Source organism: Enhydra lutris, unplaced genomic scaffold, assembly GCF_002288905.1.
Source record: "Enhydra lutris kenyoni isolate GAN:26980312 unplaced genomic scaffold, ASM228890v2 scaffoldscaffold34, whole genome shotgun sequence".
In the NCBI taxonomy this organism is placed as follows: Eukaryota; Metazoa; Chordata; class Mammalia; order Carnivora; family Mustelidae; genus Enhydra; species Enhydra lutris.
This window is the reverse complement of record NW_019154118.1, coordinates 23,127,944-23,154,350: the sequence shown is the minus strand read 5'-3', so window position 1 is coordinate 23,154,350 and position 26,407 is coordinate 23,127,944. Positions and strand designations below refer to the sequence as shown.

The following is a 26,407-nucleotide window of genomic DNA, read 5'->3' as shown; positions in this document are numbered from 1 at the left end:
TCCTGTTGCCCTCTGGCCCTCCTGAAGTTCAGCCCTCCTGGTTCTCAAAGCTGGGAGGGCTTTCCGGATGTTCTGTGGACTCACCTTCCCAGGGCAGGTCTCTGGTTGCTGTGGGTGCCTGGCGTAGGGTCTGATCCTCTTGCCGCTCCCGTTTACGGTGATTCCCACCCGAGCTTTGGCTCCCAAGCAGGGCCCCACCCCTGCTTTCCTTTGCAGTAAGTCTTCCGAATTCTGATTAACTGTAGCAGGTCTGCTCTGTCAGTCTTCAGGTCATTTTCAGAATTTGTTATGTGGATGTAGCTGTTAGTGAGCCCAGCATCCTGTTCTGCCATCGTCCCGACTCGAGTTCTTGATTTCTTCACTGTGTGTCCATGACCTGGTCACCTGACTTCATTAAAAGTAACTGTATCTCTATCTTTAGCTTCTACCCTTTCAGTGAGTGGTAAACAGGAAAACACCCAGAGCCTCATCACTCCCCTGCACGCTGATGTGCCACAGATTCTCCCATGGAGCAGAATGAAGACGAGGTGCACCACTCGTCTCTTTCTGACGCGAACGAATTACTGAAACGCACCCCCTCCCCCTCCCCCCAATCACGGCAAGTCCTCTGTCTTGGTCAGGGAACCAGGCTTTCTGGATTTAGATCAAACCTCCTGACTAGTAGGTGGGCTTTATTGTTGAGAGAATTAGGATAGATATTTTCTTTGCTAATAATCTCGGGTGGACCACGTTTGGCCAATAGGATCTATCCTTATATTGCGTCTCTGATAAGGACCAGGAGCCACTGAAAGAACTGAAGTAAGGGGGGAGGGTCGTATCAGATGAGCCTTTTAAAAAGTTCGCTGTGGGGCACCTGGGTGGCTCAGTGGGTTAAGCATCTGCCTTCCACTCGGGTCATGATTTCAGGGTCCTGGGATCGAGTTCCGCTGCAGGCTCCCTGCTTAGTGGGGTGTCTGCTTCTCCCTCTGACTCTGCCCCTTCCCTCACCTCCCCTGCTTGTGCTTGCTCTTTCTCTTTCAAATAAATCAATAAAATCTTGAAAACCAAAAAAAGTTCACTGTGCAGATACGTTTAGAAAAGGATTTCAGCACTAAGATTGCAGATGAGGAGACCTACTTATATTTGAAAATATATGCAAAGGTTACGTTGTGGGCAACTGGGGGGAAAAAAAAGATGAACTAGGAATATTCACTGCTTTCGTGTAGCAGTCACACAGCAGAGAACAGAGAAAGTAACCATTTCTACCTCTACCCCCCAAAAAGCTCAGGATAGGAACTGGTTATTAGTACACATCTCAGTGTTAACAGGGATGTACTCAAACACCCCAGGTGAATCGCCGTAAGTTTGAACAGAAATCAGATACAGATTTTAGAGTATGAGCAGAGAAAAATGTGTAAGTTGTGATAACTTTATATCAAGACTAGTGGGGTAAACCCAGATATTTATGAAAAACAAACAATCTGTGTAACGGAATTTAGCTTCTGATCTTTAAAACGCAGAAAGGCTTTCATGTATCTAATCTGGTTTGTGAAGTTCTGTGAACTTGAGAACTCCTTTCAATGTAAATTTGAATATTGAAGGTCATCTCAGCCGGACTCTGAAATTTGCTGGCCATTATTTGGTGGATTTGCTGTCCTGTTGCCTGATCAGCATGTAAGTACAGGCCCAGTATCTAGTTAATAAAATCCTCCCGGAGCCTACTCCCCACGTGTATGGTTTACACGAGGAGAGTTCATTCAGATTTGATTTGGTTCTCTCAACAAAAATAAATCGAAATTCGGTGCAGCAGACCTGTGTGGTCCAGCATGGTGACCACTGGCCACAAGTGGCTTTCAGCTCTTGTAATGCATCTGGACCAAGCTGAGATATTCTGTAAATGTAAAACACATACCACATTGCGAAAAAGTATGTGAAATATAGCAATCACTTTTGTTATGTCTTAAAGTGATAATCTTTGATAAATTAAGTGAACTGAAATATTACTAAAATTAATTTCAACTGCTTTTTACTTGTTCTTTGCTTTTAAAAATGCACTCTACTAGATCATTTAAAATTATGTATGTGGTTCACATTATATTTCTATTAGATCGCTTCTCAGTGGAATGCTTTTTATGCCCCAGCTTAATTGGGGCTTACCATTAACTAAAGGACAGCTTACTTTCCCCCTAGGTGAGCACTCTAGGTATTACTTACAGGTTAGTTGGCAGTGTCCCATTTCTCTTACTGTTGTAAAGAAAGTCCTTAGAGACTACAAAAAGAAACAAGCATGACTAGTTTTTTCTGGTTTTAATTAGATCGGTACGGAGGACCACAAAGACAAATACTGGTAATATTCCGCTGCGTCTCTCTATAACGCTGAATTCTCGGTTCTGGTTGTCATTAACTGGGAATTTTTTAACAGGCCGATGTCAGAAAACTTTCATGTTCTCTCAGATGTGTTTAAACCTAACCTAGGACTCAGCAACAGTAGCAATCCCATTACATTCGAATGAAGCTAATTACAGATCCCCTAAGCAGTGTTACCAATTACAAGAAATAGGAAATGTTACCCAGTTATAAAAATAGGAAAATGTGACTAGGGTCTCTGTTTTCTACTTTTGCTGAATACCTACTTAACAGATATGTTCTCTTCAACATCTTTAGACTAATGACCCTCTTGGGTCAGGATCAGCTAGATATGCTTATTATTAATTTTGGCTTCAAATTATGGACCTTATAAGGTCAACACAGTCTTTCCCCTTTCCTTCTTCTTTCTGTTTTTCTTTTCTCAAAGCTCTCCTGACTCTACTGCTGTTACATCCATAATCAAGTGGAGGGTGATAGCAAACTAGTTTATATTTCGTATATTCTCATTATTGAACATCAGCAATTTTTCACTTTTTTTTAAGCGGTCTAAACCTGCAAATCTTGGCAGCATATTTTTAAAACAGACAAAATCAGAATTCTGTTGGAGTCCTAGAGGTGGGCTTTTTTCCACTTAAAAATTCCCTTCCCTGCTACCTAGAGGTGTCTCTGAGCCACAATGTGGAAATGGTGAACACAACTTGATGAACACTGACTAAATGACTTCCAGTAAGGGAGCGTAGACTTGGTTTCTGGTGGTACATGCAGTGGTTAGCATCCTAACCAGTTGGTTTAGCTTCAGAGTGCTCTTGGTATATTGGAAAAAAGATCAGAGATCACAAATCTGAGGAGCTATTAGAGTGACAAAAGAGACATCAATCATTCGGTCGTATGAGTCTTCAGCGTAAAAGAAAATTTTGGATTTCCATAAGACAGTGCATGGAATTCATTATACATTATCATACAATATGAAATTTAGACTGCAATGACAGAAAGTAGGATTTTATCTTATTTCCGTATTCAAGATTCCATCCAGCTGCACTCCTTTCTCCCTATTTAAGGAACATAGGAGAGATGTGAGAATTTCTTTTAAATCAGTGAAGAAGGTCTTAAAGCCACTTTTCAAAGAGTTCTTTGAAGTTAAAATACATTCAAATGTCCAACATGGTTTATGTATGATCAGGCCTCTAAAAAATATTTCAAGCAATGAAATATTTGAAGAGCACCTGGGTCTCAGTAATTCAGTGTTCTCTGTCTTTATTGTGAGTGTTTCCATGTTCCAGTAACTCTGTGATTAGCATCTAGGGCACCCGACTTCCTGTAATGAGACAGAGTTAAATCTGAACTTGAAGGGCTTGGCACAGAAGATTCAAACCTGGTTCTCGAGTTTAAAGGGGTACCTCTGGCTCTTCAGTTTTTCATTGTAACGACTTGACAACCTTGCGACCGTGTGGCTTACGGGTGGCTTCATGTGACAATGGCCCATTAAAGCCCTGGGGTTTACAGTCATCCTTGGACCATCCAGTGCAGAACAGAGTGTACTTATAAGTCACATTCTTGATTAAATAAAAAATGACATATACAAGGTTATAAAAAAGGCCGTTCTCCTTGCAGCCCTCTGATAACCTTGATTACTTTTTGGTTTCTGTTGCAAACCGAAACAGTGTAGTGATCTCCAGACCTCAAATGTATTGTTCTCAAAATCACAATTTACTATCAGTGGTGAGATTAAAGCTAATGAAGATTTTGTTGGGTTCATTTTCACTCCAAAGCAAGTTTTCTCCATCTCCCACAAATTAGGATTACAGGGTCAAGAAAGTGTAAAGGCACTAAAAGTTGTTTCTGCCCACTGTGTGTGCAGGACACCTTACGGACACTGCCTTGTTCGTCTCTCACCTGCAAGGTTTCTGGGTTTATCTCCATTTTAAAGATGAGAAAACTAAGAGCAAGTAACTCCCACCGTCACACAGAAAACTGGTAAAGAATATACCCAAAGGTCATGTCATTTTCACCATACTGGGCAACTTGCTAAGCCATCCCCATGTAGTAGTCCTAGTGTTGGAACTACTACAATAACTAGCTGTGCTAATGTATTACAGTATGACATTCTATTATTTTTATAATTAGATTTTAGATCAGTTATGGGAAAATCATTTTAAGAATAGCTTTCCTTGGATCATATAAGTAGTATACTTGCTACACAAATGTCAAAACGAGAATAAAAGTCACCTGTGATTTCTAAGTTCTTTGTTTTTTTTATAAGTTTTATAAGTTTTGTTTTTTTCATCAGTTCACCACTTTATTGAAGCATGGTTGACATACATGGTATTCGTTTCGGGTGTTCAACATAGTGATTCAGCAATTATGTGAGTGAGGAAATGCTCAGCACAGTAAACCCAGTTACCATGTGTCACTACAAAGTCATTAAAATATTGACTGTTTTCCCTCAGGTGTACTTTCTACTGCTGTGACTTACAACGAAGTTTGTACCGCTCAGTCCACGTCACGTGTTTCACTGTTCCCCTATACCCTTCCCCTCTGGCAGCCACCAGTTTGTCCTCTGTATTTATGGTTCTTACCATTTGTATGTTTGTTTTGGTATGTTGTTAGTTTTCTCCTTTAGATTCCTTATATGAAACCATGTGGCATGGTCTTTGTCAGACTTATTTCACTTAGCATAATACCCTCTAGGTCCATCCATGTCTTCATGAATGGCAAGATTTTACGGCTAAGTAATATTCCATTGCATTATCTGTACCGTATCTTCTTTATCCATTCTTTTACTGGTAGGTGGTTAGGTTGCTTCCCTATTGTAAATAATGCAGTAAGCATAGGGGCGCATACATCTTTACAAATTCGTGTTTTCTTTTTCTTTGACTAAATACCCAGAAGTGGAATTACTGGACTGTATAGTATTTCTATTTCTAATTTTGGGGGGGACATATTTACTGTTTTCCACAGTGGCTGAATCAATTTATAATACTACCAATCATGCTCGAAGGTTGTCTTCTTTCTCTACTTCCTCACTAACGTTTGTTATTTCTTGCATTTTTGTTACTAACCATTCTGACTTGCTGGAAGTGATATCTGATTGTGGTTTTGATTTGCATTTCCCTGATGATTAGGCATGTGAGGCATCTTTTCCTGTATCTCTTGGCCATCTATTTCTTCTTTAGAAAAATGTCTGTTTAGAGCCTCTGCCACTTTTTTAATTGGATTGTTTGTGGGGTGTTGAGTTGTGTTTTTGTTTTGCTTGTTGTGTGAGTTCCTTATATATTTTGGATAGTAACTCTTTATCAGATATATTAATTTTGCAAATATCTTCTCCCAGTTAGGTAAGTTGCTTTTTTATTTTGGTTTTGTTTCCCTTGCCTCGGAGACAGACCCAGAAAAATAGTGCTAATGTCAGTGGCCAGGAGATCACGGCCTAAGTTTTCTTCTAGTAGTTTTATGATTTCAGGACCTGCAGGTTTTTTTTTTTTTTTTTTTTAAAGATTTTATTTATTTATTTGTCAGAGAGAGAGAGAGAGAGAGAGCACAAGCAGGCAGAGTGGCAGAGAGAGAAGCAGAGAGAAGCAGGCTCCCCACTGAGGAAGGAGCCCGATGCGGGACTCGATCCCAGGACCCTGGGATCATGACCTGAGCCGAAGGCAGCGGCTTAACCCGCTGAGCCACCCAGGCACCCAGGACCTGCAGGTTTTTAATCCATGTTGAGGTTTGGGGTAAGAAAGTGACCAGTTTCCCCAGCATCATTTCTTGAAGAGATGTCTTTTCCTCATTGTAGAGTCCTGCCTCCTTCATCATGGTTAAAAGGATTGAATAGAATGTGGGCTTGTTTCTGGCCTCTCAGGTTGGTTCCGTTATCTCTGTGCCTGTTTCGGGGAGCATTACCCTGCTGTTTCTGATTACTACAGCTTTATAGTCAGTCGGTCTTGAGATACGGCTGTGGGACACCCACAGCTGTGTTCTTGCTCCGCATTGCTTTCGTTAATTTGGGTCGTGTGCAGATCCATTGCAAACTGTGGAATTGCTTGTCCTCGCTCTGTAAAAAATACAGTGGGTGTTTTGATAGGGATTGCATTGAATCTGAAGATTGCTTTGGGTAGTATGGACATTTGAGTAACATTTATTCAATACCTTTATCCATGTGAGAGTACAGGTTTTCTACCTCTTTCATTGCATTTCTTCCAAGGTATTTTATTCTTTTTGATGCAGTTGTAAATGGGATTATTTTAATGTCTCTTTCTGCTAGTTCATTATTAAGGTATAGAAATGCAGCAGAATTTCATTTCCTGTGTTTCTTCCAATTTTTTTCATACCCCGGTTCTCAAAAAAAAAAATGCTTGATTTGTATCTTAAATTTGTTGAGACATGTTTTGTGGCACGTGCGTAATCTATGCTAGAGAATGTTCCATGTGTGCTCAAAAAGGATACGTGGATTCTCCTCTTTCTGGAGGGAATGTTCGGGTTGTGTGTCAGGGCTGTCTTGTCTAAGTGTCCCTCAGAGCCACTGTTCAATGAAGATCTTCTATCCGGGGTATCTATTCACCGATGCAGGCAGGCCGCCAAATCCTCCTGCTACTAGAGGGCTGTCGATTCTGCTTTATGTTAATATTTATGTATTTAGGTGCTCCTAGACTGAGAATGTGGGTGTTCACCAGTGTTATCGCCTCTGGTTGGGTCGATTTATCATCATTTGTTTTAAAGTCGGTTGTGATATAAATATTGTTATCCCCACATTTTTCACCTCCGTGTGCACAGCGCGTGTGTCTCTGCCGCGTCGCCTCAGGTCCAGGTGCGTCTTCGGGGCTGAATGAGTTGCCTGCAGGATCATAGGCAAGCTCGTCATTGGGTCAGTTTACCCTTCCGTGGCCCGGTGCCTTCTGACTGCCCCACGGGGTCCACCTAAGTAGTGACTGGCGGGCGTGTACTTCCTGCCAGTGGCCCTTCCGGTCCTTGTGTCCGGCTCGTTTCTGTAACACTTTCTCTGTTGCTTTCTTCTCTTGCTCTTTCCTCGGGAACGATGACTTGCTTTAGGGTGATGCTGGACTTTCTGTTCGTGTGTATTTATTACAGGTTTTAGGTTGGGTTGTCAGGACAGCCTGTCTGCAGCAGTCTGTGTGAACTCATGGTCACTTAAACTTGAACACGTTCTAAAACAGAACATGTTTACTCCTCCCCGCCCCCCGCCCCTTTGAGCCAATTGTCTAATTTTTGTAGATATAATTAATTTTACTACTTTTGTCTTTTAACCTTTGTAAGTGATGGATCTGCTACCATTATGTTTGCTTTTACCGTGAAGTTTTTTATTTTTCTTCTAGTTAGGGCCTTTTCTTTTCACTTAAGGAAGTCCCTTTAGTATTTCTTGTAAGACAGGTTTAGTGGTGGTGAACTTAACATTCGTTTGTATACAAAAACTTTTTCCTTCAGTTGTGGAGGACAGTCTCTCCAGCCAGAGCACTCTTGCTTGGAGGTTGTCCCCCTTTCTCCACTTTGCATAGTCCCTGCCACTCTCTCGCGGCCTGCAAACTTCCTGCTGAGAAAACAACGGATAGACTTAGGGGCTCTTCCTTGAATGTAACGGTTTTCCTCTCTCTTGCTGCTCTGAATATGCTCTTTAATTTTTGCCATTTTGATTAGTGTCTGGTATGGACCCCCTTGGGTTCATCTTGTTTAGGGCTCTCGTTGCTTCCTGGACCTGGAGGACTTTTTCCTTTCCCAGGTTAGGGAAGTTTTCAGCTCTTCTTGTAAGTTTTCTACCCCATCTCATCCGGGACCCTTGTAATGCAAACATTAGGACACTTGATATCCCAGAGATGCCTTAATCTTTTTTTTTTTTTTTTTTTTGCTATTTAGCTTGGTGCTTTTTATTACCCATCTTCCAGCGCACTGATGGTTCACATCTTCTAATCCACTGTCGATTCCCTCTGGTGTGTTTTTCATTAAGTCATTTTATTCCTCAGCTCTGACCAGTTCCTTTTTCATTCATTGAAGATGTCACCGTAGTTCACATACTCTGGAGACTCAGTGAACATCTGTGTGATCATTACTTTGAGCCCTTTATCAGGCAGACTGGTTCTTTCCATTTTTTGTTTAGCTCCTTATCTGAGCTTTTGTCATTTTCTTTCTTTTGGATATTTCTGTCTTCGTTTTGCCAGACTACGCATCACTGCATCTGAGTTCGGCTACATCCCCTGGTCTCGCAGGTAGGGGCCTGACGTAGAAGGTGCTCTGTGGTGCCCAGTAGCACCGGGCACCCTCCTGTCGTAGCTGTCCTCAACTCATACGCGTGCTCTGGTGGGCAGACCTGGCCCTCAGCCCGGCTGCCTGCAGAGACCACCTGTGCTACTGCTGTGGCCCGTGATTGGCAGGACTTGCCTCTGACGGATGGTCTGTCTACAGCCACTGTAGGTGCGCTGGCGCGGGACGCTAACTGCCCCATCCCCGGGGGAAAAGTTACCACGAGGGGGTGCCAGTCCTGACCAGGGCTATCTGCTGGCTGGGACCAGTCCTCAGGGGAATGTCAGAATTGGTTCCAGCAAGCACTGAGCCGGCTAGAATGAAGGAGGGCAAGAAGCAGCACCTTCACCTCCTGTCTGCTCTGCACACGTCCAAGATGAGTAAATCCTCACATGTGCCCCAGATACTTTTTCCAAACTGCTGCTACACTGCTGGGTCTCGGGCTAAGAGATGCAATGTGGTGACCTTTTAAGAGAAGAGACAGGATTTATTACATCCCTCAGCTCTCCCAGGGTGAAGTCCCACCAATTTTCAAAGCCAGACACCATGGGACCCTGACTTCTTAGGGCAGGGTCCCAGGGTCAGGGGCGCCCTGCTTGGTCCCTCCCTTCTCAGGCACATACTCAGCCTGTGATGCCCCTCCCACTTGTGGGTGGCTGCCCCACAGTGGCCACCGGGAGGGGAGACCACCTCTCTGCCTACCCTCCTCCATGTGGTGATCCCCTCTCAGGTCTCAGTTCAGTCTCAGAGGGAGTGCCGGTACCTGGAGGCGTTGCTGCTGCGTGCCCAGGGGACGGGGTGCACCCGGGATCCTCTTAACCTCACCAGCTTCCTCCCTGTCCCCCCCCCCTGCGTTCTTTACAAGCTGGTAGCTAGTGTGTTAATTCAAACCAAACACTCAAACCAAAGGTAATTTAAAAGAGACTCCTTTGTTTTCCTTTTTCAGTGCCCTTAAAAGAATTGAAAAGAGACTAGAAGCCTTGTTCCGTTTTTATATTTCTCCCTGTTTTGGGGTACTCCTCATGTCCGCCACTGGACAAGTTATCATTTTAAAGTAACCCTTCCAACATCCTTTGGTTAGCCCAGTTAGTGATATATATAAAGAGAGCGAGAGAGAGAGAGATTGAGAGAGAGATATCTCTGTCTAGCTAGCTGGCTAGCTAGCTTAAGGGAAGTGTTATCTAGGAAATTCTCTTTCCTAGATATGGCTGATAGAATGGCTGGCCCATTGTCCCCCTCTTCTAAGTCCTGTTTTGAAGCCAACTACATGAAAATATGTGCTTACCTGAATTTTTCTCTGCAGAATATGCCTTTATACCCATTAACCATCACAGCTGGTTTTCCATAGTTCTCCCCTGGGAGGCGTATATTGTGTTGTAAATCATGTAATTTTGAGTGCTAATGGAATTGACAAAAAAGGAGGATTCATGTACTTTTCAAATTTAGTACGGAGGTATATATGAATACATTAAAGATAGTTCTGTTAGACATGGCGACCGTGCATGTACAGAAAAGTTGGAATAGCGAAAGTCTTAACCAGGAATATGTTTGTCAAGATGCCCTGTGTTTATTTGGGTTCCCCTTGGTTTCCAGTTTCTAGTTCACAGGGAGTTGCTCCCTCCATAGACCCCAGCCAACTTAGTAGCCCTTTCTGCAGCTCGGTCTGCAAATTAATTCCATCCCACTGTCTGGAAGCAGCTGTGTAATGAATTACAGACTCTGCCGGGGAAGTTGTGATGATTAATAAATCCTCAATTAGTTTCCCTTGTGGTTTATTAGTCGCCACTGATGGTCTAAAGTCTCTCTTCTTCCAGCTTTGGCCCAGAGCCCGGCAGCTCCCCAGCACACATTAACTAGCTCAGATGCCCTGTCTCCCAGAAGTTTCAGAAACACTCTACCTGGAGCAGAGAATAGGGTAGCCTTTCCCAGCAGATTAACCCTCACTGGGAGACAAGAGGGGATCTCTGATCTGCTCGGGAGCCTCCCAGGGGAAAGGCTGTCTGGACATAACCACAACTGGAGTGTGTGTCTGGACCTGGGTGAAACATGAGAAAACAACAGAAATTGTAGAACACATTGCTCTAGGAGCCACAGGAAACGACAGGAAAGGACTAAGGTGAGAGAGAAAAGACAGCTTCATAAGGTTTGGTAACACTGCAGTCTCGGGTGAACTTTTTCCCAAAATGTTGGGAAAACATCTTGCCCAAAGCCAGTCTCTGAGGACCTGTGTACGCTTACCAGCAAGTAGCCCGTCTCTTCCTCGCACCTGAATCGAACAGCGAGGCTGCCACAGCAGCGAGGGGAGGCAGGGTCTCTTCTCATCTGCCCCCCGCATTGGTGTAGAAAGTGCTTCCATGAACCCTGATGGACCCCTCCGGCAGCAGCCCTGCAGCTTTGCCCACGTCCCCTTTTGCAGGAGTTCAAGGACTGCCACCAGCGGCCTCATGAGGCCATGGCTCCGCACTGTGAGGGCTCAGCCTTGGCCCCCATCGTACCTCTGCCGTGCGGGGTCGCCACTCCAGGCAGGCAGCCAGTATCCGTCCTCAGGCGTAGGGCTGTAGGACTGAACACATGCTGCTGAGGACCTTGGTGCGTCTTTGCAGATCTCTCCAGAGTACTGGAAAGTAACTCTTAGGACAGCGCATATCAGCTCGGAAAGGGGCGCGTGTACTCTTTCCCAGAGCTGATGCACCCAGCAGTCCTGGCTAACATCTCAGAGGCAAGGGGGTCCTTGCAGCCCTAAAGGCAGTCGGATTTTGCTCACCCTCTGCCAAAAAGTCGGTTTGTCCGGTTCCGTACACTGCTTACTGAGCTGACTCCTCTAGTTCCCCTTTCTTCCAAATTATCAGGGCAACGGTTTGCTAGCCACATACTTTCATCTAGGACTTCTCTTATCCAAATTCTCAAGACTCCTTTTTCCTTCTTCTTCATCATTTCTGCTTCCCTAGCTGTGTTCTGCCTGTTGAATGTAGGGGATCTTGGAGGCGGAGCTCACATCACAACAGTTAAGTGAGTCTGGCGAGTCTCTCTTCCGTAGGGAAGTTATTCTCAGACCCCAAAGCCTTGGGAAGTAGCCATTCAAAAAGTCACCATCTCTTTCTTCTCAGTCCTAGACAAAGAAGGTGAAGGGGAGTTAGGGGAGGAAGAAGCAACAGCAAGAAGGCTTGAGAACCAGGAGGAAGGAGCCTAGTGTTTCTTAATGCATTCTTTATGGCTGTCGCAGTTCATTCTTTTTTTCTTGATATTCAAAGATACCAGTAATCCTTTTTTAAGTAGTTTTTTTTTTTGTCTTTTGGCGGGGGGGGGGGGTTGGTGGTTTTTTTTTTTTTTTTTTTTTAAGATTTTATTCATTTGTCAGCATAAGCAGGGGAGGGAGCCTGATGTGGGGCTCGATCCCAGGACCCTGGGATCATGACCTGAGCTGAAGGTAGACCCTTAATGACCCTTAAAGCCACCCAGGCCCCCCTAAGTAGGGTTTTCCTAAAAATCCCTATTCCAGATGAGCCTTTCTCTGGTCATCGCAAAGCAGGATTTTTATAAGCATGCTTATATTCCAAACATGACAGTAAAATAAGCCTTTTAAAGAAAGGTACCTGGGGCGCCTGGGTGGCTCAGTGGGTTAAAGCCTCTGCTTTCGGCTCAGGTCATGATCCCAGAGTCCTGGGATCGAGCCCCACATCGGGCTCTCTGCTCAGCGGGGAGCCTGCTTCCCTCTCTCTCTCTCTGCCTGCTTCTCTGCCTACTTGTGATCTCTCTCTCTGTCAAATAAATAAATAAAATCTTTAAAAAAAATAAAATAAAATAAGATAAAGAAAGGTACCTGCTGGTAGGCTTCTTGTATTCGTCTACCATTTTAGCCAGTGGAGAATCCCATGCAAACTTTGAGTTTGTATTATACAAGAACTCAGAATTTGCCATGAGAGTTTAGAATTATCCCCAGGAAGCCAGTCCCACTGAGTCAACAGGACAGGTTTTATCAAACATTCAGGGTCTCTTCCCTAATCAAAGGTGGGCACAAATCTTACAGCCAGTTCAGCATCAGAAGGACTCAAATGAGGTATACCATCTTTATTGCCAAATTGTTGAAATAAAAAAGAAACCACGGCCCAAAGGAACATGCCAACTCATAAATATAGAATTAGCTATTTTTACTACTGAGAAAATGCATGCAGACAGAGCCCACAAGTGACTACAGAATTATAATGAATTTTCTTCTCTATTTATATGGAATTAAAACTTCAGTTCTTAAACATCATCCTACTTATTTTAGTAAATACTCAACAGACAGTTCATTTGCACCAGGAGCTACAGCATGCTTGCTCTGACGTCCTGTTTGTATAATTCTTTGTCAGAACCTCCTACAAGTATCCTGTCCAGCACACGTGGTGACGCATGTCCTTGAACACGCCTCAGGAAGGGGAGATAAGTTCAGTCTCCTAAGCTCTCCTAGTCTGTACAAGTCCCATCTCCAGTTTGGACCACCTGTCAGTTATGTGCTTGGGCTTTCAGTATTTTAGGGGATGATTCTGGGCCTTGGTAGCAAGGCAACAGCAACCATTCCAAGGATTTCGTGGTTAGCACTCATTTCCTTGGTCTGATCGGGAGAAGATGGGCTGGAAAAGTGTCATAGACTCAGGAGACCCGCTGTGCACATCCACACTCGCCGGCCTCTTCGTGGCCCACGTGAGCTCCTAGTCTGGGTCAAGCAATGACAGCTGGTTGCTAATTGCGTTAAATCTGGTTTCATACTCGTGTGGGGTGTTACTGTACCTGGCTATGGATTACTGTTTCAGAGAGAGCACGCCGTCAACTTGACAAAGCCCTGCGAAACTGTTCTCCCGGGTACTTATACCGGTTTACACTCCCACCTGTAGTGTCTGAGTGTGTCTGAGTTCCTCCTTTCACACATCCTTGGCAACATCGGGTGTTTGCAGACTTTATTTTTTCCAATCTGACGGGTGTGAAGTGGCGTCTCATTTTTGGTTTTAATTTGCATGTCTTCACTATTGAGCATCTTTTCATATGTTCGTTGGTCATTTGGGTTTCTTCTTCTGTGAATTCACTGTTCTTATCTTTTGCCTTAAAAAAAAAAAATGGTTACCCTTCTCAGTGGGTAGGAATACTTTATTTATATAGTCTTAGCACCAGCCTCGTCTTTGGTCCTACACGTTGCAAATACCGTGTCCCAATCTTTGGCTTTTTTTGTTTATTCTTTTGCGTAAAGCTTTATGTCCTCAGATCTGTCCATCTTTACCTTGACAGCACGTGGTTGTGTGTCTTCTGTAGTATTTCCCCAGCTGGGCACCTGGGTGGCTCAGTCAGTCAAACCTCTGACTCTGGGTTCCAACTCGTCCTGCTCTCAGGGTATGGGCTCGAGCCCCATTTGGGGCTCTGCTCAGCACAGTCTGCTGAAGATCCTCTCTTCCTCTCCCTCTACACCTTCCTCCCCCCACCGCTTGCACATGTGCACATGCTCTAAAATGAAATGTTTTTAAAAAAAAAAAAGTGTTTCCCCATCCTAATGTGTGTGTCCTGTAATTTCTTTTTAAAGCTTTACAGTATTTTTCATGTTTAAATCTTTGTTCTAATTCATTTTTGTGTATGGTAGGAGATAAAAATACAGTTGTTTTCCATGTAAATAATAGTTGCCCTAGGACTATGGTAAATGGTCCAGCTTCATTAATTTCTAATGTCACTTATACTCGTGTATTACCTTCAGCTCACTCTTCTGTTACTTTTTTTTTTTTAATTTTTGCCTGTATCAATATAACCTTGATTGGATTTCTGTATTTTTATACTACGTTTTGACAGCTAATGGGACAGTTCCTCCTCTTTTCTTCAGCCATTCTTTGCCTATTGTTTTCCCATTCTAATCTTATGATGAGCCTCCCAGGTTCCCTAAAAATCCCTTTTAAGGACTCTTACTGGAATTGCAGTGGACTTACAGATTAATCTAAGAATTGCTGGCTTCATAAATAGAGTCTCGCCATCCATGAAAATAGTATGTTTTTGTTCCTTTCATTCGAGTCCTCACTTATGCCCTTCAATACAGGCTTTCCATTTTGGTTTGCTACATAAAGCTCTTGTCTATTTTTCCCTCTTTAGATTTTAGTTTTTGTTAACAAATGGGATTTTTTTTTTTTTAAGATTTATTTATTAGAGAGAGAGAGAGAGAGAGCACGCGTGAGGAGGGGAGACAGAGGGAGAAAGAGAATCCTGATGCAGTCTCCCTGCTGAGCACAAATCCCAACACGGGGCTTGATCCTAGGACCCTACTATCATCACCTGGACTAAAATCAAGAGTGCGGCTTAACTGACTGACCACCCAGGTACCCCTACAAATGGGACTTTTTAGTTCAAATTTTTAGTTGGTTTGCTAGTGTAGAGCAATACAAATTTTTGAACTAGAACCTTGTATCTTCAGGGTAATAACATTGTCCAAGAATATTGTCCATATGATACAGTTTCTTGCTGTCTATGGAAATCTGTTCCATAGCCAATTTCCTAAATCTTCCACATGTATTTGAAATGATTTCTCGTCTTGTGCAGGGCTTTGTCTATGTCCATTAGGTCAATCTTGTAATTGATCTGTATTATTACTACATTTTCTGCTTCATCATTCAATTAATGATTTCTTTCTACTCATTGAGTCATCTTTTGCGTTACTCATTTGGAGACTCAGTTCTCAATTATTAAAGCATCCTTGTGAATTCTCTTTTTACTATGACTTGATAGCTTTTTTGTCCTTCTAATGTTTTTCCATTTTTAAAATATATCCATAGAGCTTTCCAAGTTTACTTTAGTGTAGCTATAAATGATAGAAAACTTGACTACAGTTTCTTAGATCGAAGTAGGTATTTTTTTCTCAAAGCACAAGGTCAGAGGTAGGCATGGGCCCAACCACTTGCTCTTTGTCTGTGTATCACCCACACCGTTACACCCCTCATCTCTTGTGGGCTTTCTCCCTGTGAGGTATTGTTGGATGGGGGAGGGTTGGGGGTCAAGGAGCGGCATCACATGGGATAATACCGTCAGCATCACATGGGATAATACCTGTTTCAGCCTCCAGAGAATCTCTGTCCCATGATTGTAAACGATTTGCTATTGCCACACATTTTGTGAACATTCTTTGCAGAAATAGAAGATCTGATCTTGTGGTGAGTCAGATGTGACCATTTCCCTTCCCAAGCGAAGTCACGGGGAGAAAGTGCGGATGCAGTGCTCTCTTTAGAGCCAGAAGCAGTTAAATGCTCAAGCCTCAGGAAACCACATGTCATTAACAACGAGCAAGGCACAATACACTTAGATTTCAGAGCATTAATACAAAATACAAATATGGTCCGTTGCAGGGAATGTTTGTATAATAAATTTATTCTCTCAAGAGCTGATACCAGTGTTTTCAAGAGTTTTTCAGAAGGCCGGTTTCAGTATTTGCTATGAAACTGCATCACTGTGTGTTGTCTGCTGGGGCATTGGCAAGGCATCCAGTAGACGAACTTGACCTAGGAGCTCGGACCTCAAACTTGCCCTGCCCTGGTTCTTCCCTCTGAAACTTCCCCAGCATCTGAGTCCACCTGTCCCCTTGCCCCGGACCATCCCATGGAACACAAACCATCTCGTGGTTCGCATTTGCAGGCCTCAGGATGTACAAAGCAAGTTGGTCTATCTCTGTTTTGTCCTTAAAATGATTATTTAGATGGTTCTAGTACTTCCCAGGGTTTAGGAGAATGTGTTAATATACCTAATATTTGATTTGTGCTACACACTAACAGAGCATTTACTTACCTTACTCAGCCCTCCTCGGCCCAGAGAAGTAAAGAAGATCTGTCTCCATTATGGAACTCCAGCTGAAAAAAATATAAAAACAGTTGTTACCTTCAGAGGAGGAGACTATTTCTTTTAAAACCATTAGAATCGGCGTTAATTTTGTAATTATTAGGTTCAAGTGCACAGGCAGAGCCTGGTGCTAGATAATTGAGTGACCGCACTTTCATCTGAGCGTTTTCTCATAGGCACTAAGACTGCGTAATCCAATTTTGAGTGCCCTTTTGAAATCATTAATCCTCGTCCGACACGATACTGTTAAAACCAGGTGTCTTTTCATTAAAGGACATGGGAAGCGTTTCTTACAGGCAATGTAAGCATTGTGAACATAAATTTCCATTCACAGGGGTTTTCCTAGATGACTTCTTCTCACATCTGACAGTTCTGGATGTGGTGGAGACCCCTTCCTTTCCTCCCCATCCTGATTAAACAGAGCTTGTATCTTCATACCAGTTAGCCTTTACAACTTGATATTGAAAAACTCACTCTATTCTCCCCACAATGATGATCCCAGTTTTCCTCAGAGTCTCACCTTTCCAGGATCTCTCAGTGTTTCTCTGAGCTGTACAATTCCATCTTAAATTTAAAGTCCATTACTTTTGCAATTAAGTGGCCGTTTCTGCTTACAGATTTGAATTGAGTTGAATTTAGATTTTGTGGTGTCTCACGTGTTCTAAAATCACCTTTCAGCCATGGAAACAAAGAAGTATTTTCCTGCCGGGGAATCAAGTTGGCAGTGGACTGGTTTTTGGAAAGAGGCCACAAAGATGTTACAGTTTTTGTTCCGGCTTGGAGAAAAGAGCAGTCTCGACCCGATGCTCTCATCACAGGTAAGCCCTGTGAGCGGTCTGGTCGCAGCTTCGGACCTTCCCCGGGCGGGCCGTCGGCCACGGTCAAGTGTTGCGCTGACGAAGATGTCCCTCTGCTTACTTGGTTTGTGTGACCGCCCCGTTCCCCGCGGCAAGACCTCGGCATCGCTGGTCTTTACAAACTCACTGCTGATGATAAGAAAGCAGTAATATCCTCGCTCCGTAAACCAGTGGTTTGGGGGTTTTGGTTTTCCTTTTGGGATTTGGAAGCTTTTTACTTCAGATTTTGTAAAGTTGTGACTTTGGGACATGCGTAGGAGTCAGGAGACCTTGATTAAAATTCTGAGCCACATTTGGACCTCTGCTTCTCATCTGCAGTATAAAATCAGTAACATAGTTCAAAACACACTGGCAGGCCCCTTGGGGGACCGCTCTCTGGGGTCAAGTAGAAGGAGGGGACTCCGTCTCAATAAAGTGTCTCTATTTTGCGTTATTTTGTCATTTTTAAATGTATGCATTTTAGGCAGAAACTGCTCATGATTATTGCTGAACATTTTGATGAAGTTAACCGTTCCCTCCCCCTCTATCCACCTCCAACATTAACAGAAACGGAGGAACCTGCATGAGGAAAACTATACTTTTCAAATCAAAAACAGAGAGCACAGGCCACGTACCTGAAGGGAAGATTAATCATTAAGTCATTACTTGAGCTGGCATAAGGACATGCTCGAGTCAGAACTGTGCAATCAGACTCTAGTCCGTGTTAACTGTCAAGGGAGGAATTCAACCAAGAGCACCAAGACCCTGGGTAACGCTCTGAAAAAAACAGACACATTTAGATCCTCATCTTCCTCCATGTAACGGCGCATTCTGCATGGTTGAAGAATCATCAGAAACAGTAGTCTTTGCATGGCTGGGGAAAACTTTACTAAAGTTAATATTTTTGGAAGAAATGACAAAGGAAAAGATAAGTCTCATTGCATGAAAATGTATACTTCTGTGTTTTGAAAAGTTTTCTTTAAAATGAGAACTTTCGGGGCGCCTGGGTGGCTCAGTGGGTTAAAGCCTCTGCCTTCCACTCAGGTCATGGTCCCAGGGTCCTGGGATCGAGTCCCGCATCGGGCTCTCTGCTCAACGGGGAGCCTGCTTCCTCCTCCCTCTCTGCCTGCCTCTCTGCCTACTTGCGATCTCTGTCAAATAAATGAATAAAATCTTTAAAAAATAAAATAAAATGAGAACTTTCATTTGCCTAAGGGAGAAAAGAAACAAAGAATCCACATCCTTAACATCTAAAGAGCTCACAGACACTGGGAAAGCAGACTCTGGGCTCTCCCCTGTATATAAATGGTAACATGGTAGGAACAGGCAGCACGGAATGCAGGACCCAATAAGAGAAGCAATTCACGAAATGACAAACTAAACAACTCTTACTTTTCACCCCCCAAATCAGCAGAGATTGGAGAACTGGTAAGCCTCCGGGAGCTCCTCCTTCACTGCTGTGGAAACAGATTTTTACAACCTATCTAAAAAACAGTTGAGTCTTAAAATATTAATATTCTTAGATTTGCTGGTTCCCCTTCTAGGCATAATTCCTCAGAAAGTAAGCAGAGTTACAGGCAAAGATTTAGGACCATAAAGACATTCAGTGCATTATTACTTGAAATAGAAAAAAAAACCAGAAATGAACCATACATTCACTATAATGGTTTGAGTATTTAGACTATTTAGGCAGAATTTCTAATGAGCTGAGGAAGTGCTCTTTTCCATAAGTTATTGTGTTGCACGTACATGTACACACATACATACATGCATATTTAAGCAGAAGCAAGAACAGAAACACAGAATGACTAGAAGGAAATATGCCAAGGTAGTCACAGTAATTGACTCTATCGATTACTGACAGTGACTCTGTCACTCTTTGTGAGGTTTTATGTTTCCCTCCTTCTGAGTATTTCCCCTTACTTTCCTAATTTTGCTCAAGGAACTTAGAGTACTTTAAAGTCAGGGGGAAAATAAATCGAAAAGGAGAAAATATTTGAATATGTAAATGACTGGAAAGAAGGCAAAATGATCACGGGCATGACAGATGTGTCTCAGTTTAATTTTTTTTTTTAAGATTTTATTTATTTATTTGACAGAGATCACAAGTAGACGGAGAGGCAGGCAGAGAGAGAGGGAAGCAGGCTCCCTGCTGAGCAGAGAGCCCGATGCGGGACTCGATCCCAGGATCCTGAGATCATGACCTGAGCCAAAGGCAGCGGCTTAACCCACTGAGCCACCCAGGTGCCCCTCTCAGTTTAATTTTTAACATAACCGCGCACCAGGGCTCTGGACCACACCACTCGACCTGACCCCTTGAACAACAGAAATGGACTTTTTACCGTACAGTACTATAAACATATTTTTGCTTACAATTTTCTTTGTAACATTCTCTCTCTAGTGGACTTTAAGATGTAAAGATATAAAATACACATAACATAGAAGATGTGGCTTCTACATGGTGGTTAAGTTCTGTGGGGGGGGGGGTTCCAAAAGTAAGGGGGTCAGCACCCTAACCCCTGCCTTGTTTAAGGGCTGCTCAAAGGTCTGGAGGTGTTTTCTCCCCCTGGGTAATACTTCCAACTAAAACCTTCAACCAGCCAAAACCTGGTAAATAGAGTAGTCCATTATTTTTCACTGTACAAAAAAGGAAACTTGACCATATTTTCAGGCTCTTCCCTGGAGATTCTGAATAGCGCTTTTTTCCAGCAAGATAACACCTATCTTACAAGCACGGAGCTCCAGTGCTGTGCTGGGAAGGAGATTCGGTTCCGCTTAGTAGCCCTACTGGACCTGGATCTATGCCAGTTAGGATTACTGACCCTGACTGGTGTCCTTTTTACCTCATTAGCTATCCTAGAAAAAGCAGATTAAGCAAGGTGATGTTGACCATTTTTCTCTGATCACTTCGTGGCCTATCATGTATGAGCAAACACTCCCGCAAATCAAGTAGCGTGGCTGCTTCCTGAACGCAGTGGCTAACCTGGAAGACCTCAGAAGCGCCGTCTCTAAGTGCCCCACGCGTTCATTCTCCAGACACGACTCGCTCCTGCTCTGCTCCCGGGCAGAGCGCTAGTGCAAACAAACACAAAGGCAGGTACCATGTCTCATTGATCAGGGCAACACACAAAAATACTTACGACAAATCCTGTAGTGAGACAGAGCTTTGGGGTGTGTCCTGGTCTTCTGTAACAAAGAGATCAACAATTCCGTCTGTTAAAGTGCAGCTGAACAGCGCTGAGAGCTTGGGAGACACTGTGCTCTGTGCTTGTCCCTGTCACAGCTCCCTGACTTCCAGCTTCCTGACCGCATCGGAGGCTCAATACGGTAGGACCGCCAGATAGAGAAAATGCCAGAACCTGAGATTTACCTATGATTTGCTGCTTCTAACAGCCACATGTCCTCCAGTTCTACTCTGCTGCGTTTCTAAACCAAAGTTCTGGCCTTGATGAAGTCATGTCGGGAACATCAGGAAATCTCCATGCCAGCTTGGGAGCCAGCCGACCCCTAATCCCGCTTCTGTTCCCTCCCCGCGACCCTGGCTCACCCCCGCCACCCTGCGGGGTGATTACAACCCTTGCTTACCTAGTCTGCGCCCCTGTCCCGTGATGGACACTTCCTGAGAAGAGGCTATTCTTAATGTTGGCGGCCATTGATATGTGACCCACTGTAGCACAGGCCCGCCACATCCAGTCCCTGAAGACAGAGGGTTTTTTTTAAAAGTTAGCAATTCCAGTTAACAAACATGGAGAAGTAGCCTTTAAAAAAAAAAAAATCATGAGGCGCCTGGGTGGCTCAGTGGGTTAAGCCTCTGCCTTCGGCTCAAGTCATGATCTCAGGGTCCTGGGATCGAGCCCCGCATCGGGCACTCTGCTCAGCAGGGAGCCTGCTTCCCTTCCTCTCTCTCTCCCTACTTGTGATCTCTTGTCTGTCAAATAAATAAATAAAATCTTTAAAAAAAAAAAAAATCACGACCTCATGATCCTGGGCAAGAATGTATGATAGAAAGACAGGAGGTAGAAGAGCCAAAGCAGGAAGAAGGCAAGGTAGAGAGAACATTTTTATCATTAATCAAAGTAGAAACCCCAGCCCCTTGGGGGGGGGGGGGAAGCCACTAAACAAGTCAGAGTTTGTCCCAGGTGCTGTGAGCATTGCCCACAGAAGACCGCAGGCGCGTTCCCTCTAGCTCTCCTCACTCCGCCGGGGCCGCCTTCCCGGCTAATCACTTCTAAGCTCTTCCCGCAGCCCAGCCTCGGGGAGGACGCTGCACTTGTCGCCACGTGTGTCCCGGGAAAGGACACAAAACATGCACCGGTCACGTCTGTAACAGTTGTGACTTCCCTGCCTCCGTGACCCTTCCGCAACCTCAGACTCTTCCTCTGCCACCTCAATGACTTCTGCTCCTGCTTCTCGAACTCTTCCCCCATCCCCTCCCCTCGTCAGAAAACAGGAAAGAATCAGCGGGGTTTGGCAGGGGGAGGGGAGTGCACCCCTGAGCCCCACACGGCTGTGTTGTCAGAATGGCTGGAAAACATCACTGAGCAAGCTGATGTTTATTCTGCTAAAGTTTGAAACTGTGTTTAGTCACCTTGGGGACTATTTTTAAAGGCTTTATTACCATAGTCCTCAAGGAAAAATACTGGGAGTTAAAAATGTGCTGTAAATCATATCCCTGGTGAAATGATGGCATCAATCCAGTCCGTCTCATAAAAGTCACGTTGTACACGCGTCGCCCTCCGTGTTAGGGAAGTACTCACTCCTGACAGCCCCACTTGTCCTTGCAGATCAGGAAATCCTGCGGAAGTTAGAGAAGGAGAAAATCCTGGTGTTCACGCCGTCCCGACGCGTGCAGGGCCGACGCGTGGTGTGCTACGATGACCGGTTCATCGTGAAGCTGGCTTTTGAGTCGGACGGGATCATCGTGTCCAATGACAACTACAGGGACCTGGCCAACGAGAAACCCGAGTGGAAGAAGTTCATAGATGAGCGACTGTTGATGTACTCCTTCGTCAACGACAAGTAAGTGAACCCGCTCACGGACCCCCGGGGGTCCCGCCGCCCTGCACGCGGAGCCATCCGGGCCAGCTGCGGCAGGAGCGCTCGCCCCGCCAGCCACGGACCAGACCCAAGACACGTCTCTTCCCATGGCTGACTCGCCCTCTGCTCCTCCGTGGGAGGAAGGAAGCCGTGTAGGAGGGACAGGGCCCGCGCGGCAGGGCGCGCACACGGCCCGTCTGTCAGAACGGAGAGGGATGGTTCTGGAACAGATCAACCCCCAAGACACTGCCTTTCCAAAGCTACCCAGAGCCTTAAATCTATTTTTAAATTATGTGATTTTTTAAATCCTATGCCAGTGGTTAAGACTCCAGCCACCATTAAGTTGGTAAATGGGCAGAGGACCATAAAAAGCCGTCTCCTGAGAGATAATGAAACTGTTCACGCGGTTTGCCGTGGGTCAGCAGAAGCCTTGGAAATAAGCATACCCTCTCCAGCCCATCATCTCCTTTCTGGGAGTGGATCTGAGGGGAGACCAGATAGGGTCATTTCTGTGTGTTTTAGAATGGCAACAGTTCAGAGGCAGCTAAAGCTACAGCAGAGAAGTTGGTTAAGCCACTCTGCACCCAGTAGAATATTCTCCGGCTCTTCGAGTAGGAGCATGAAGGCTCTTGAGGAACACGGACATTTATGTGTTAAAAAGACAAAACACAAAATTATGTTTGTGTTTGGGAAATGTGTATGCATACAGAAACGACTAAAATGCAACACATAAATGAAAAACAATTGTATTCAGGTCATAGGATTGAGTGACTCTTCTGTTCTTAATAATGTTGCCATGTTGACGCTCCCATAAGAGTTGGTCTGACGTTCACATTTTCTGGGTAACTGCTTGGCCCATTTCAGGTTCTACCACTGACCTCACAAGTAGCACAACTCTTCAGCTGTAACTCCCTCCTGTCGTGCTGTGCAGGCTGGGAACTCCTGTGTCCGGGAGATTTTGTCCATCTCTGCCAAGGCACAAAGAGAATGGGCTGGGGGGTTCGACGTGCAGTCTCAGCTGTGGCATGTGAGCTCAGATCAAAGTCCGCTAATTAGGAAAGTGTATTAATCTGCAAAAATTAATACCCGAAGGGCCCACTGTCCGGAAGACAGGCGAGGGGGTACACACGGCCTCGGGCCTGAACCGGGGCTGGGCCGGTGTCCGTCCTCCCGTCCGCTGCTCCTTGCTCACCCGGCCTCTGTACTGGACAGGATCGAGGCTCACAGCGCCCTCCTAAAATGGCCTGGTGCTGTTTTTTGAAGTCCTTACAGAATCCCGAGGCTGGCAGGAAGAAAGAATTCATGAGAATCTGCAAGGCTCAAAACTTAGTTGAGTTAAAACCAATACAAGTTCGGCTTGACACGTTTCACTTTTGTGCTCATTAAGGAAATTCTGTGTACTGAGATTCTTTACCCCATAGACACTGAATCAAAATACTTGATGGAAAATGTTTTAGGGGCACCTGGGTGGCTCAGTGGGTTAAATCCTCTGCCTTCAGCTGAGGTCATGATCTCAGGATCCTGGGATCGAGCCCCACATCGGGCTCTCTGCTCAGCAGGGAGCCTGCTTCCCTTCATCTCTCTCTCTCTGCCTGCCTCTCTGCCTGCTTGTGATCTCTGTCAAATAAATAAATAAAATCTTTAAAAAAAAATGTTTTGAAGTCCTTAGAGTGAATCAATCTCTACCTTCTGTCTTCAGAATTAAATTATCAACCTCCTACTCAGGGATCACTTTTCATTCTATCCCTGACAGGTTCATGCCCCCTGATGACCCTCTTGGCAGACACGGCCCCAGCCTGGATAATTTTCTGAGGAAGAAACCTATTGTTCCTGAACACAAAAAGCAGCCTTGTCCATACGGTAACTTTCCTTAGAACTATTTAATATACGCCTTCAGAGCAAAGTCTGTTGTTAAACTTTTGTTACTAAAAATAAACGTGTTATGTTTTGGATGGCATAGTATGTGGTTCTTTGGATTGTGATTAAATTTAAGAAAACATCTTAGCCGTGAAAAAAAGTTATTATTTTTACCTAGTCAAGTTCAATGCAGATGCATTTCCCAAAGTTAAAACGTGGTTCCAAAAACTCCACTAGTCCAGGCAGGTCAAAATGTGGAGTTCTGACCTCGAGCCACACCTCAGACGAGCAGGGGCGAGCGCGTCACTGTGGTGCGCGTGGCTCTCCAGAACAGAAGGTCCCACTTTTGAAGCCAGACGGGAAGAGGATGGGCAGGGAGGAGATGAGGACGCAGGGCATTAACCCAACCCTCGGGAGGTGACTCAGTCACCCGGCCAGTGTGTCGGTCGCTCTAGAGAGGACCGAAGCGGGGACGACGGAGAGGGGGCAGGTCTCCCGAGGAAGGGACAGAGGAGCAACTTAGTGTCCCTTCCATTTCCACCTTCGTCTCCCGAGTTACAGCAGTTGTGCCAGACTGGGCGCTCCTTTGCCTAATCGATGTTCCTCTCCGTAGGGAAGAAGTGCACCTACGGCCACAAGTGCAAATACTACCATCCCGAGCGGGGCAGCCAGCCGCAGCGGTCGGTGGCCGACGAGCTTCGGGCCATGTCTAGAAACACCACGGCCAAAACGGCCAACGAGGGCGGGCTGGTGAAGAGCAACAGTGTGCCCTGCAGCACGAAAGCGGACAGCACTGCCGACGTCAAGCGGGGTGCTCCAAAGAGGCAGTCGGACCCCAGCATAAGGACCCAAGTCTACCAAGACCTCGAGGAAAAGCTTCCCACCAAAAACAAATTGGAAACCAGGTCTGTACCTTCTTTAGTCAGTATCCCGGCTACTTCCACCGCAAAACCCCAAAGCGCTCCGTCTCTAAGCAATGGCCTTCCATCTGGAGTTCACTTCCCACCTCAGGATCAAAGACCACAGGGACAATATCCTCCGCTGATGATGGCAACCAAAAATCACGGAACGCCGATGCCTTACGAACAGTATCCCAAGTGCGACTCGCCCGTCGACATCGGATACTACTCCATGCTGAACGCGTACTCCAACCTGAGCATCTCAGGCCCACGCAGTCCCGAAAGGCGTTTCTCCCTGGACACAGATTACAGGATCAGCTCCGTCGCCTCTGACTGCAGTAGCGAAGGGAGCATGAGCTGTGGGAGCAGTGACTCCTACGTGGGGTACAACGACCGGTCCTACGTCAGCTCCCCCGACCCTCAGCTGGAAGAGAGCCTCAAGTGTCAACACATGCACCCGCACAGCCGCCTTAACCCCCAGCCCTTCCTGCAGACTTTCCACGACCCCCTAGCTAGAGTGCAAAGTTACAGTCACGAAGAACCAAAGTACCATCACAAGCCTCCTCTGCCCCACCTGGCCGTGCACCTGCAGCACCCCGCCGCGGGCGCGCGCTCCAGCTGCCCCGGCGACTACCCCTCCCCGCCCGGCTCCGCGCACTCCAAGGCGCCGCACCTGGGCCGCTCGCTGGTGGCCACGCGGCTGGACAGCATCTCGGACTCGCGGCTGTACGACAGCTCTCCCTCCCGACCGAGGAAGCCTTACTCCCACCAGGACGGGCTGGCGAGCTGGGAGCGGCAGAGCTACGGCCTGGACGCCTACGGCTACCGGCAGACCTACTCCCTGCCCGACAACCCCACGCAGCCGGGCTACGAGCAGTTCCCCTTCCAGAGCCTCCCCGAGCCCCCGGAGCCCGCGTGGCGCGTCCCCTACTGCGCGGTGCCGCCGGACCCCCCGCGGTACCAGGACAACCGAGAGAAGATCTACATCAACCTGTGCAACATCTTCCCCCCGGACCTCGTGCGGACGGTCATGAAGCGGAACCCGCACGTGACAGACGCCCAGCAGCTGGCCGCCGCCATCCTCGTGGAGAAGTCGCAGCTGGGCTACTGAGAGACGATGCATCTTCGTGGTGTTTAGTAGTTTTTTGTTCAGCTCAAATGCTGAGGGAGGTTTGCTACAATAGCACACGTGATCTCCTTGGCGCAAGGAGGTTATATAGTATCCATTTATGTGAACTACTGTATCATGGAATCTGGACGTAGAGCCCCCCAGAGCGGAAGTAGCACGGGATCGCTTTACATCCAAACTTTTTTTTAAAACCTTTCCTTTTTAAAAGCTCTCTCCTCGGCTGGAAGTTG

General features: G+C 45.5%; 1 protein-coding gene across 1 annotated transcript in view; it reads left to right on the top strand.

The window, feature by feature from the left end:
- Window positions 1–26,159, top strand: part of LOC111153908 (zinc finger CCCH-type containing 12C) — a 72,192-nt gene extending 46,033 nt beyond the window's left edge. The window contains 4 exon segments of the mRNA XM_022513217.1: window positions 17,098–17,237; window positions 22,040–22,274; window positions 24,046–24,152; window positions 24,763–26,159. Of these exon segments, the coding sequence (XP_022368925.1) occupies window positions 17,098–17,237; window positions 22,040–22,274; window positions 24,046–24,152; window positions 24,763–26,159 (1,879 nt within the window).
- Window positions 26,160–26,407: the final 248 nt, after the last annotated feature.